Raw genomic sequence first — 13,415 nt, forward strand, 5'->3', positions numbered from 1 at the left:
GCTGACGCACTAGGGTCATTGCACCAGATGCTAGCCTGGATCTCACTCAGCACCTAAGTCCTGTCTCTTTGTATGGAGTCTACGCTGGGCTCCATAAAGAGGAAAGCTCCACTGACACCTGGCTGTCTTGGGGCAGTACCAGATGCTACCAGGGTATCAGGTTTTCTCAGTTCAAGATGCTGTACTTGCTGATAAGTCAGAAATAACTACATGTTTCAAGGCGACTCTCAAACATTGGCTTTATACTGGAATGAACCAGAGCATTTTACAGCCTTTACCGTCTCAGAGCTTCACAGGACAACCCACAGAAAAGACATTTTTCAGCTCACGGTAAATGACTGACCATATGAATGAGCTGACCACACGGACACCAGCATCAGACTGCGTATTAAAGGACAGGCTCTTTCAGATGATGAAAACCATCAGGACAGTGGTGACATTTCAACTACCTCACATGATCCAGGCGAGAGGTGCAAGCAGCCTACTTTTGTTTCTTCGCAACCTTTTGTTTAAGTAAAAGCTGTTACGACAAGCCCAAGAATGGGAAACTTGCCTATTATCACACATCGATACAAATTTATTCTTTACAAGAGTATTTTGAGAATAAATCTGCGTGTCTTTGCCTTATTTTCCTATGGCAAATTTACCCTTTCCTAACGATAGAAAAAAACCTCCAGTGACTTCCCAAACCTTCATATATAGATAAAGGGGGTTGAAACCAACATCCCTTAAGAAAAATAACATGGGGGGGGCCACAGAAGCCTAACTTCAGACTGCAGGAGAAAACACAGTACAGGGACAGCCATCCAGGACCAAAATTCAGCTGCAACACAACAATCCTCTCTTCGTAGTGAAAAGTTCCTCTGTATTTGCTCCCCATACAGCCTGGGCAATTAAGCCTGAAGCATTCACATGCTATCTGTAGAAAACCCTCAATTCAGTAAGAGGAAACAAAACCAAAACCCATCTAGACAACGCTAAATCATTATTTTCAGATTAGTTTTTCACACTTAAATGAACAGGAATCCTTTTTCTGCAGCTTTAGTGAAAAAATAAAGATTAAATTCTTCTATAGCATAATTCAATTGATGATACAAATACATTTATCCTCTCACAACCTCCATCAGAAATACCCAAACTTGCTACAATGCTAATGCTGTTTTAAATGGCCCTTCTATTCCTTTCTAATTAAGACCTAGACACTGCCCTGACCACAAACAGTGTGAAAAAGGTAATGCGGGCAGTCATTCCCTACCGTCCATGTCTTCTTGTCCCAAATAGGAGCACCAGCGGTTTCTCATGACCTCAATGGCATCCAGATCTTCTTGGCAGATGTCACAGGTGCTCATGAGGTGCATGCAGGGGATGATCAGCTCGTTCAGGATACTAATGCCCTCTGCCACACGAGCTTCTTCACAACTTACAAACAGAGATGCTGCCACCTCATTCAACTTCTAGGAGAGGAGGGAGAATCAGAAAAAGACTTTTAAAAAGCAAGCATAGACTTAAGATAATCAACATGCTGTTAGGAAAGGCACACAGCTCAGTCCCTTTCACTGGACAGCTGTGCAGAAACACAGAGACTAACAGAACCAGGTGTTAGGTTCTGATGGAACAGCAACCTTTAATCAAAGGAATCACACTACAGAAAACAAAAAATGTATGTGTTTATATACATACATGCAATTTGTTATATAGGCATATAGCATAAATATAGCTTATTTACAATTCTGATTTTAAACCTTTAACAAGATTCCTCAAAAATCACATCAAACCTTCTTTCTTGAATTATTCTAGATTTCCATGCTACTGATGGTACTCAATAAGGGGCAGAAGCCACGGTAACAGGTGTAAGACGGAGAGTCACACTGGTCTTGGAAACCACAGAGCACAAACTAACAACAAATCTAATTTTTATACTGCTTTTTTTCTTCTCACTGAAAAGGGCATCACCTTTTGTTCAGAGAGAGGAAGCCATCAGCATCAGAAATAGTGTGGGGGAAGGAAGCTAATGGACAAAACCAAATACAACTACTGCTGTTTTGAAAAGCACTGACTTAAAACCCAATAGTAAGTTCAGCAGTACTGGAACATTCCCTAGAAAAAGCAGCATGTTAATGAAATGTGCTCCTAGAAGGGGATATGGTCCAATCTGATTCTTTGGGCAACGTGTACTGAGCAGTAAGTGAACTGCATCACAGAACAAAAAGAGCTGATGTTAACCAGGCTGCTTGTACCATTCCACAACCCTCCCTAAATGAGTTGAGCGCACTTCATTACGCACCAAGAGACACTTTCTTCTGTACAAGGCAATCAGCGATTCATTCACTCCTCTGTTGGTTCCTTTCATCAGCAGAGTGGTGTTACTTTGGTAGGCATAGACCAGGTAGGTCAGGGACTCCTGGTACCTAGGAGAAGAGTGTCAGCTGTCCAGCCCACAACGTCTGTCGCTGTCACAAGCTACAGTGTGGTCAATCATGTCAACTTGGGAAATATTTTCCATTTAGCCTCAACAGTAACTAACATCAGACCCAACAGAAAAACTAAAGTTTCCTTGCCAAAGCATAAACAAACAGATGCTCTGTGTCAAATTAAGTAATGTTCCTTTTTGCCCTGCGTGCCAAATGAGTACCTTATGAATAGCCCTTTAAAGTTTGTGTATAACTTGGCGAGACCACGAATGCCAACATTTTCTGCACTGCTTCAGGAACTTTGCACTTTGGGAGAACACTCAAAGAAATGCAAAGGATAGTATTTTCAGGTCATTTATGTATTTCTACCTTATAAAAACCCCACTGAGAAAACAGAACAACTGCTGGATCAAACTTCTTGAAGAGCTGATAGAGAGAAGTACTTTCAGAGAATCTCTAACATACTCTTTCCCGGCCTCTTGTTCGTTTGCCCACCTGAACTTGGCAGCTCATCACTGCCAGCCACCTCAGAAATCTGTTTCCATCCATGAATAATTCTAGAAGCTATTAATTTTTTTTCCTGGATTGGAAAAATCGCTTTTCAAAATACAAACCTTTCATAAAACAGCAGTCTTTCTCCATACTGTGATAATTATGCAACTAAAACATTAGGGAGAAAAAGGAGGCCCTTTAAAAAATCTCAAGAGTCTAAAGAACTCCAAAATGTGTTTAAACCAAGTATAATGCCAGTTCAAGACACTTAAATTTTAGTACAGGAGTCCAAAGGGCAGAAAAAGTGATGGCAATCATTTCTGCAAACACATCTCTGGAAATAAGAACATACAGCTCCACTGAGAGAAAGATTAGAGGACACTACAGAACCTAGATAATACCTCAGCATCATATTTAAATTGATAACCAAGGTTGGCTCTGCATTCAAGAAAGGGCTACTAGCAAGTCAGAAAGAAAGTATATTCAAACACACAATTAAAGTAAACTTACTTTCTGTTCTGATACAGCTCCAACCCTGTAAGCAGGTAAACAGATACCTTGCGAAAAAGGCTGTAGTCTTCGTGCCATCTCTGTTGAGTAAGAGCAAGAAAGCAGAGTATCAGCTCCACCTGTAACATGCACACCCAAGTTTTACATTCCTTCACAACTCAAAAGTATAGCAGATTTTACCCTTCAAAGAGATTAACATTCTCTTAAAAGCCATACATTCAACAAAATGATTTAGTCAACTGCATAAACATTCCTTAAAGCTCAGGAAATTTCCAGTGTATTCATTCTCCCTCATACCTTCTGAAGATACAAACTTCAGATGAAACCATTCAGGGCTGTTACTTACAGGCATGCCAGCTACTGCTCTATGTGCTTACACTGTTCTGTACCACATCCTCAGTTTCCCACATGCTGCTTTGGACAGCGTGAGTTCTGACAGCGTGAAGGATCAAAGGTGGCATTTCAGTCCCTTACCTTATACTCCTCCATATCGACCTCGTCAGGACCAATTTCTCTCAGCTTAGCTCGTGCTACCTTCATAATGCTAATTGACCTGCTCCATATAAGCAGAGATGAGAAAATCAGAAGAATGGCCCCAGCTGCTTCCAGATGAGAAAAACTTCATCTTGGAATCCACAGCACAAACCTTTCATCATAGCTGAGGTTTTTATCTGCAAACTGTTCGAGAAGGGTCCGTTCCACAACCTGTTGGGGAGCATTGTTTTGCAGGAAGTAAACGAGCACATGTTGCAAACGGGCATCGTTCTGAGGGGTAGGGGTCTCTTTGGAAAGGAGATAGAGCCTGGAGTATTCCTCATGGAATGCCTGCCAATGAAACAGATGTACTGAAACGTCCACACTTCTGACAGCCTGAATTCTACAGGAGCTGATACAGAGCTTAAATGTGTCCTGCAATGATGGGATTCTCATGGGAGATAACTAGCCTCTGCTGCTTAGTTATGTTCTTTGGTGAATAGAAGCCCAAAAGCATCTGGAGCTACAAATTAAAGAAAAAAAAGAAGGGATTGCATACCAAGGCAAAGCACATGCATCAGACATGCGATTTTCTAAAGCACAAAGGTGTTTAAATGCTTCTAAACACTTTTCAGAGAGGGTGAGACATATAACTTCCTCAAACAGTTTTGGTGAGCCTCTTGCGAGTGCCGGGGTTGTCAAAATCAAGTCTAATCCTCTTGCATCTGTATTACCTGCATTAAGATGCAAGAGTATCTTGTGATATATATTCTTGTAGATAAGTAACACAGGTGATTTCTCCCTTTCCACCTTTTGTCATTAAATCTATCTGCCTCTAAAACCTAACACCAGCTTCAACATTCAGCAGTTTACATTCTTTCAAATCCCTCTAATTCATGCATTCATTTCTTGAAGACATTTTACAAGAGAGGTTATAATAAGTATGCATTTTCAGGGCCAAAAAAAAAATCATGAGTGCTGGTTTATTTCCTGACAATTGCATCAAGGACATGCAACAGATTTTAAAAGGCAAAGAAAGTCTTTTTTTTTTAAACAGACAGAGAGAATTACCAATAACCTCAAAGAATACAAAGAATAAGCAGTATAAGCAGAGAAGAGTAAAATCTGCTGTTTCTTCAAGCTCTAAAAATTGTTTGGAACAAGGACATTATGCAAGCACAAACAGAAAAGCCACTAGTTAGAAGAAAAAAAAAAGCACAAATCTTTCCTTTCACATTCTTGATATGTCTTTATATGTAACAGATTCTTCATTCTGTGAAAACTGATTTCCATACTGCTCAATTTAGCAAACAAATAGGATACCTTAACAAGCCCTGCTTCAGACCCATCTCGATCAAAGGTCTGGCGGGCTTTTGCAATAGCCAGGATGACACCTTGCATGGCTGGACTCAGCATCACCTACCATGAAAGCGGGAAAACAAACACAAACAACGACAAGGAAAACGGTAACAGACAGGAAAAGAATAAGAGGCATGGTGAAGAAAGGAAAAACTTTCAAAAGATAAAGTTTAAAGGAAATCATATGAATACAGGCGGAATAAGCCAGAGCTGTGACTTGCTTATATACTACTTACTCCACCTATCACATGCACTTTACATGCAGATTTTTTAAGCACTTAAATCAGAAGGCTTGTCGCTCCAAGGCTTGAATATATAAATTCAGCAAGTGAGAACAAGCATGCTAACCCTAACCCCCCTATGTCCCACTCAATTTTCTTAAGCAATACAAGTAAGAAGACAGCAGTGCCTGTGGCAGAGCATTTCATTGTGCTAACTTCATACAAGCATGTATTAAGCATATTCAACTAACTCAATTGGACTTGTGAAAAAGCCAACTTCTAGAACGTTGCTCAAGTATGTATGAACGAGGTTAAACAGATTCAAAAAAATCAGTAGCTAGGATCCTCTAAGTTACACTACTAGGACTCAATTTCTTTGATAAATGGGACAAAACTCTGAAGACAGTAAAGGGGCTTGTAAATAAACTAATACATCTAGGGCCAATTTTGATATAGTTATGCCAGAAAGACCACCCACAGGGACACTGAGCAGATCTAATGATTGAGTGCTTCTTACAGAGCTGCTTCTCTGATGGCATTTAGAAAAGAAGCTACTAAACAATTTTGTCTGGCCACCAAATTTTATTTCTGCAGGGGAAAAGTTTACTCTGAAAACAGTACTGTTTCTGTGACAGAGATCTGTCATATCCGGTCTTAGAAAGCTCAAAGCCAACCGACTATGAAGTTATAAGGTTAGTGATGGACAGTAATTACTTAAAGTCTGCACTGGGAGCTGTACCTCCTCATTATATCCATCTGCATCAGATCTAACAGGAATCTTCCCCACACTGGGGATTTCCACTTCAGAGACCTGTGAGCTAGTTTGGGCAGCAGACTCTGTTTCTTTAGCATCTTGTGGTTGTTCTGCCTGAACTGTAAAGGTTGTTTCTCCCGGGTGGGCCTTCATTGGTTCTACCTCCTTTGGCTGTGGCCAAGAAGAAAAAGAAAAAGAATAAGAAAAACAAAAGCAAAATACAGGAGAGAGGAGGGGACTGAGTTAAATGTGGTACAGCTACATAATTACACAGAAACAGAAAAAGCAAATGTTTATTAAGAAGAATAATATAAAGACAACAACAGGTTGCTCTCTGGGCCAGGGCTCAGTCCTTACCTCGCAGAGAGCTGCCTCAACACCATTCTTTTCATAGGCATTGGCTGTGTTTGCAATGGCCTTGGCAGTCTGATCCTTTGCAATCATTGCATGCTCAGAAGACAGAGAACGGACGCTCTGCTCACAGACTGAAGACTGATCTGTCAGGACAGCGATGTGGCATTAGCAAGCATGAACTGCAGGACACAAACTCGAATGCACAGAGGGTAAAAGGTACAAACCAGCGCATGAGATCAAAGCAGCCCTCTTTCAAATTTACCAGGCACATATACCAACTTCTTTAACTGTGAATGGCATCCAAAATCATTCACATTAGAAATTATCAGCCACCTTCATTTTGTCAAAAACTTGGTTATGCAGCACTAAAGATGTAACACTCTACTAAAAGCGCACATTCTCAGGAATTATGGCCCAACATAATACAATGGCTTTATTAACATCTTAATCTGCTGCACCACCAGACAACATGATACAAGGCACCAATTTAATACTTTATTCAAGTCTGGAGTGAGCTTGTTACTCAGTTCCATCAAAACACAATATTGTAATGAATGTTTGCTCTCCATTTACATCTTCTTTGCCTCTCTTGTTCTAAAAATGCTTTGTAGCACTTCTGTGCATGATTAAACAGCTGCTACATTCATCCCAGAGGTGAATGTATTTCATCACGAGCTTGTGAATAGAAGCCTCATGAAACCTTTTCAGTGGGTATGGCACACACTGTCAGGGATTGCTAAGTAACACTTTCCCACTCAAGAGAATAGCGCTTGGATATTTTCTACTCAACATTTGTATAAAAAAAAAATCTGGAAGTGCAATGAGATTAGCTCATTATGATTAAATGAACAGAAAACACCATTTCTGTTGACAAGCCTGGAAGGACAAATGTACAAAAATTGTAGAATAGCTTTTTGTATTGCCAGGACATAGTCCCCAAACCAGCTGCCTTTGCTAATTCATTAACTGTTCCTTCAAGATACCTAGAAATTTATATAAGGCTCCAAAACGGTGGTCTTTATGACCAACTGATTGTTATTAGTTTCAACAAAGTTCACAAAATCTGATGTGGTATCACCTAGTCCTGACTCAGAAGAGAGGTCCTGTGATTCAGAAGCAGCTGATGGCTCCATCTGAGGAATCTTGCAAGATTGCTCTTCCTCCCACTCCTCTGCCTCCTGCTCAAGTCGCCAATTGTCTTCTTGAATGTAGTGTCTCAGTTCGGGGGGCAAGGCTTCAACCTCCTTCTGAAACTGTCCAACATCTGAGCCATCATCTTCATCTGGAACAAACGCATGAATTGCATATAATGAAATACATAGCAGCACGACACCACCTTTAGAGACTAAACAAACATGGAATATTATGGATACCCACAATCAAATTGGCTGAGGAATGGAAATGGAAAAACATACTTTCTACTAGCTTTATAATCTGATTCATAAAAAGTGCAAAAATAAAGACAAATCTACAGTTATCTGAAACAAAAAGTAGTTTTTTCTCTACCTCTGAACAGCATTTATCACAGAAAAATTCCAGAAACAGCAACTGCTGATGCAGTAGGTCAGAAATACATCTGTAGTCAAGGGCTACCACTGTACAGAGAACGGTATTTAAACTGCCCATAGTGGAACAGTCACAATCAAGCTTAACACATCATATCTACAATATCACATAACATATAGAGGTTGGAAACCACATGGACTTGAAAGCATGAATCTCATGCTAGTACTTACCAGCACCTTTTATACCTACTTCATCATTAAGTTTTGAAATACCACAAAAACCAAGAAATACCAGCTTTTGACAAGTCTTAAAATGATCAAAACCAAATGATGAAATCTCTGGTATAAAGATTTTTTTCTTATGCACACACTGTAAAAGCAAAACATTTTTAAAAACAACAGAAATTGCATTAAATAGGGAAAAAAAAATAAATCATGGGCTCATTACAGAAATGGACCTGTCACAGGAAGACAAAGAACAACTTCTAGATTCTCATCAGCAATATTTAGCAATGAACAGAATGACAGTTCTCTATTGTTTGCTTCTATTTATTGCATCAAAATGTACCATGCATGAAATTATTAGGTTCTTCTACAGCTGTTGGCCATGTATAGTGCCACGTGCACAATAATTTATCCACATAACTATTTATACATTGGCACTGCAAACAAACTCGCAAGACTAAGCAACTGTTACCAATAACTCATGTAATAAGGAAGGCTGTATAACAAAATACTACTGTGTAGGTTCAACATAATACATAAAAAAACAATACACAAAAGTCTAAATATGCAACTCCAGTACCTGCAACAAAGCGGGACACTTTATCACTTATGTACATCAGGCAGTAGGCACTAGCATTCTTCGAGCCACCAAATGAATCTCTCTCCAATTCTTCCCATGATGATTCTGTCACTGAGATGTCATTGTATTTGAGCCATCTTTTTCGAGGCTGGTCATATATGTAGGCCCAGTAGTGACCAGCATTTGCTTGCCCTTCATGTACCAAGACTGCATGCAAATGATAGGGAACCTGCAAGTTCGAATGGACAGAGTTCTCAGACTTACTTCTAGTAAAGGAAGTGGTCTGATCTCTGTAAAGAAGTTATAAAATACATTCACAGATGTTGCCTTGTACAAGACAATTCATACATTAAATTTACTGCTGTGTAAGAACTGACTTTTAAAGGAAAAACTTTTTTTTTTTTAAACAAATCCTTTCTCCTCTTCATCATAACACTGGGATTTTTTTAAAATACAACAAAGTGGATAACCTAAACTGACAACGATGAACAAAAAACAGTATTAGCATCATCAGTTTAATATTTACCTAACAAAGCTGCATTTTTTACCTGTTGGAGGAGAGGGTCACAGTACATTTGCTCAATGGATAGGTTAACTCTGGTAATAGACTCCTTCAGATCTGCCAAGAACATCACGAATGAGAAAAATACATAAAAAATAATGACTACCCAGGCTATTCTGGCCCTCTTCACTTGCAAAAAGCTTGAAGCCAGGCAATAATGATCAAATAAACTTAACAGAGTTGAAACTTGTACAAGGTTATTTGATGGTAGGTCCAAGCTCAGTGGATATACCATGTACCTCAAAACATATGGAGGAGTATTTTTAGATGAGGAGGAACACCATAGGGCATAGCTCAGAACGTATCCAGTTGAAGCAACAGAGAGGAAATCAGGATGGCGATCAACACAAAAATCAAAACAAACATTTAGGGCCAACCTTGCACATCTTGTTCAATCTCATTTCTCCATCTCTGTAGACACGTCCTAACAAGGTTCATCTCTTCCTCAGAAACCACATGAGGAGCTGGCCGTTCAGATATTTCTGCTGGTGAACCAGAAGGCTGGAGTGGCACATTCAATTTTTTCTGCGGCGAGGAATTTGCCGAAAAGACAGCTGCATCTTCAGTCTTAGTATCCTTTCTTTCTAGTACGCTGCAAAACAAAATCCCATAGTAATAGGCAGATTATTAAATCCTTCTCAATTTTTTATAAAAGAAAACAAGTTAAACAAAAATTACTTAAGAGCCAGAGCAGATATTTTTATTTTAGGATGGTACAACACAAAGAAAATAAATTAATGGAAATGCAATTCTTCCTTAACAGACCAAATTAAATTATAGGCCAGGACAAATAAAAGCTAAAATTCTTACAGAACTGGAGGAACACAGTGAGGAATAGATCCACAATGAATAATTCCAAAAATTCCATCCCTTACTAGGAAATTAATTTATTTACATAGCATGGAGTGGAGGCCAACCAAATTGGGCAGGTTTGTAATTATCCAATATTGCAGTAATTTAACAGTGATAAAAAACATAGTAACCTAACCAAAAAGAGCATATAAATTAACTTGGAATTACTGTTTATGGAATATGGCAATGCTGTTGTAAAAGGAAAAAAACAAAACCAACAAAATAACGAACAAAAAAAACAACAAACACCAAAAAAACACACACACCAAAAGCAAACAAACAAAAACAAACACACCCCCCCCCCAACAAAAACAAAAAAAAACAAAACACAGACTAGCTGCAGTATTATACGTAGACAAACAGAATCAGATCAGGAATAAAGTAGCCACTGACTACTTGCACTTGTACAGGCCATCATGCTCATAAGAGCCCACATACATACTTCACTTTTAGAATGAAAACCAGCAGCATTTAGTTGAAATGTAATGTGTTCTCCTAAAAATGTTTTTTATTTCTATCTACTAACTTGTTTGGCTGTGAAAGCATGTCCAAAATGCATGATCCAGCTTGGGACTGCAGGACAGTTGTCTCAGAGTCCTGAGATGAAGACCCACACACAGGAGACGCAGGTACAGCAGACTTTGTAGTGATGAATTCAAGAACATACTGGAGCATGTCAGGTAGTGGAAAGCGAGCTGGGCCAGAGCCATATTTCATGTACCTACAACAAAAAGCAAAACATTCCATTAATGAAGGAACACGACTGGTTAAACTTGAGAAGAACAACAAATAAGCTACTACATATTAGTTTATGACACAACATATTTAAAGAGAGCTGACATAGAATATTTCTTTTTATTTTTAATTGTTTTGAACACAGGAATCGTATCTCATAATCTTAGGACACATTTCCTTGTTGAACATTCACAAAGCTGCAAAGTTCAAAGTAATTTTGAACTCTTACTATGACAGCATACACAAACCTGGATTAAAAAAAAAAAAGACCTTGCCCTGCCACAATTTCCTTTTCAGAATCTGAAAAATGTGTAGGGCCTATGCACACACACTTGTTCCTCAAATGCATCCAGCTCTTCTGTTCCTCAGAAAGCCATGCAGCTACAAGAAGAGCCCTCCGCTATCCCTTTCAGTGTTCAGATCATGTTTCCACTAATGAGAAGTGTGCCCCTGCCCAGGCAACATACAGATTCTGTCTGCTGATAGCTGCTGCTGATGTTCCCTCTCTAAAGGCTGGCCATTTCCAAAGCCTAGACTGAGTTTAGAACTGGTTTAGCAGTAACACCAGAGCACCTCTTACCGGAGCAGCAGCTCTCCACATCTGTGACAGTGCGTGACATGGTGGTTTAGGGATATGTCTGTGGGTTGTCCCAGCTGCCTCCCCTCCCAGCACCTTGCTCACCCCCAGCTTGCATGCCTGGGGGGAGAGCAGTGGGAAGCAGAGGAAGCCTTGACACTGCAATAGCCAAAACACAGGTGTGTTATCAGCTCTGCTGCAGTTGGAGATCCAAAACACAGCACAGGCTGCTAAGAAGAAAACCAACTCCATCCCAGCCAGATTCAATACAATGCCACACATGGCCCTAAATATGAACCACTCACACGATGCCTGCCAGAGCCTATGCCGAACACAAACAATTCCAAGGTTACTACAGTGCAGGACAAGCATTTGCCTTCCACCTGTTCACAGAATTGTCATAATCAAATATAAAAGAAATTTAAGCAAGTTTAATGCTGATTAAAAAGACTTTTAGACAAAGCACCTGGAAAATAAAGCCTTCTGTTTGCCCACAAACCAGATCTTTGCTACTGATTTTTGCCACTAAATAAATAATGCCAAATGCTAAGCTGTAAAGAACATCTAATGCAGCACATAATGTAGTTTCTTTTTAAAGGTATAAAAAGACTTCCTCAAGGAAACACGTAAATATAGTTGACAGTTCCAACTGCAGTATTTAAAAATTTGATCATATAACAATATCATTAATCTGCAGAAACCATCAACAAATCCAAGCTTTTCTTATAAAAACATATTTCCACACTCCAGGCTTCTCAGAACACAGTTGTTTCTCCTTCCTATATGTTTTCTCTTCGAATGCTTGTTTGAAAGGAAGCATTTACAAAACTTCCATGTGGTACAAAAATAAAGCTAGCTGACTACTTACCTTTCCAGTTTCTGTTGCAGAAGCATCATTCTCTCCTTTAGTTTCTTCATTTCTTCTCTCTTCATCTGAATAAGCTCTTTGCTGCAGTAAAGGTACCTAGACAGACAGAGGGCCCAACCACGTGAAATGTATTTACTTCTCAGATCCAGTCTTTCATAAATATCTTAGAATCCTTCCTTGCTCACCAATACAATCTTTTAAATTTCTATAATTAAAATAAAGCAATAGATTTAAACATACCATACAACAGAATATCTCACCTGTCCATATAAATAGTCTGAGGAAATTCTAGCTTGGTGTGAATTTTTTCTGGCTGTCCCAGTGACTGATTGAACTCAAATCGGGAGAGTTCAAAGGTCAACACTGGTGGAAGCTTTGTAAACCAGCGCTGTAACAAAAGCAGAAATGCCCCCAGGGGGACTTGTTTTAAGATGACTGCCAAACAGCACATTTTAAACTGATCCTAAATATCTATCTGTCTTCAAATTCTTAACATATATTGTGTTTATGGAGTGACTAGTCAGAAAATCAAATTTTATGAGATTAGATTTCTTTCACTTCCATTTTACATTTTTACCATGAAGCAGCCTCATAATAACTTTCAGAAGGCTAATTTTCATTGCCTGACACATCCCAGCTTGGTAGCTTATTAACTGGTCCAGCACTGAACTTGAGAAAATTACCAGACACTACACAAACTCTGGATGTCAGCTACAACCCTCCACAGTAGTTATTTGCCAATGCAGATCACATGCAATGATGAATAACAAAACAGAAGTCCTTAAGCAGTGTGTTATTCCTTATCCTCTCTGTGTCTGTCTTAGAACTATTCAATTTGGGAGATTCTGACAAGAAACCCACTTTCTATATATATAACAACTGTTTCAAAGAGCCATGCTGAAAGAAAAATTCTCAGTTGAATTTATACTTCCTCTG

At 39.2% G+C, this 13,415-nt stretch overlaps 1 protein-coding gene across 9 annotated transcripts in view; it reads right to left on the reverse strand.

Annotated features, from left to right (window-relative positions):
• USP28 (ubiquitin specific peptidase 28) overlaps positions 1-13,415 on the reverse strand; it is a 34,249-nt gene that overhangs the window by 1,414 nt on the left and 19,420 nt on the right. For 5 of the 9 annotated variants that reach the window (XM_083808267.1, XM_083808268.1, XM_083808266.1 and 2 more), the window contains 15 exons: positions 12,740-12,867; positions 12,480-12,575; positions 10,826-11,020; positions 9,825-10,039; positions 9,434-9,504; positions 8,886-9,114; positions 7,654-7,857; positions 6,579-6,718; positions 6,207-6,392; positions 5,211-5,306; positions 4,060-4,238; positions 3,888-3,966; positions 3,414-3,493; positions 2,285-2,408; positions 1,256-1,454 (listed from right to left, as the gene is read on the reverse strand). In XM_083808267.1, coding sequence (XP_083664393.1) covers positions 1,256-1,454; positions 2,285-2,408; positions 3,414-3,493; positions 3,888-3,966; positions 4,060-4,238; positions 5,211-5,306; positions 6,207-6,392; positions 6,579-6,718; positions 7,654-7,857; positions 8,886-9,114; positions 9,434-9,504; positions 9,825-10,039; positions 10,826-11,020; positions 12,480-12,575; positions 12,740-12,867 — 2,221 coding nt within the window. Of the gene's footprint in view, positions 1-1,255; positions 1,455-2,284; positions 2,461-3,413; positions 3,494-3,887; positions 3,967-4,059; positions 4,239-5,210; positions 5,307-6,206; positions 6,393-6,578; positions 6,719-7,653; positions 7,858-8,885; positions 9,115-9,433; positions 9,505-9,824; positions 10,040-10,825; positions 11,021-12,479; positions 12,576-12,739; positions 12,868-13,415 lie in introns of all 9 variants that reach the window. The other 4 variants (XM_083808271.1, XM_083808272.1, XR_014574612.1 and 1 more) reach the window with 3 other exon arrangements.

The sequence above is a fragment of the Anser anser genome (assembly GCF_964211835.1).
Source record: "Anser anser genome assembly, chromosome: 22".
NCBI classification, from domain to species: domain Eukaryota; kingdom Metazoa; phylum Chordata; class Aves; order Anseriformes; family Anatidae; genus Anser; species Anser anser.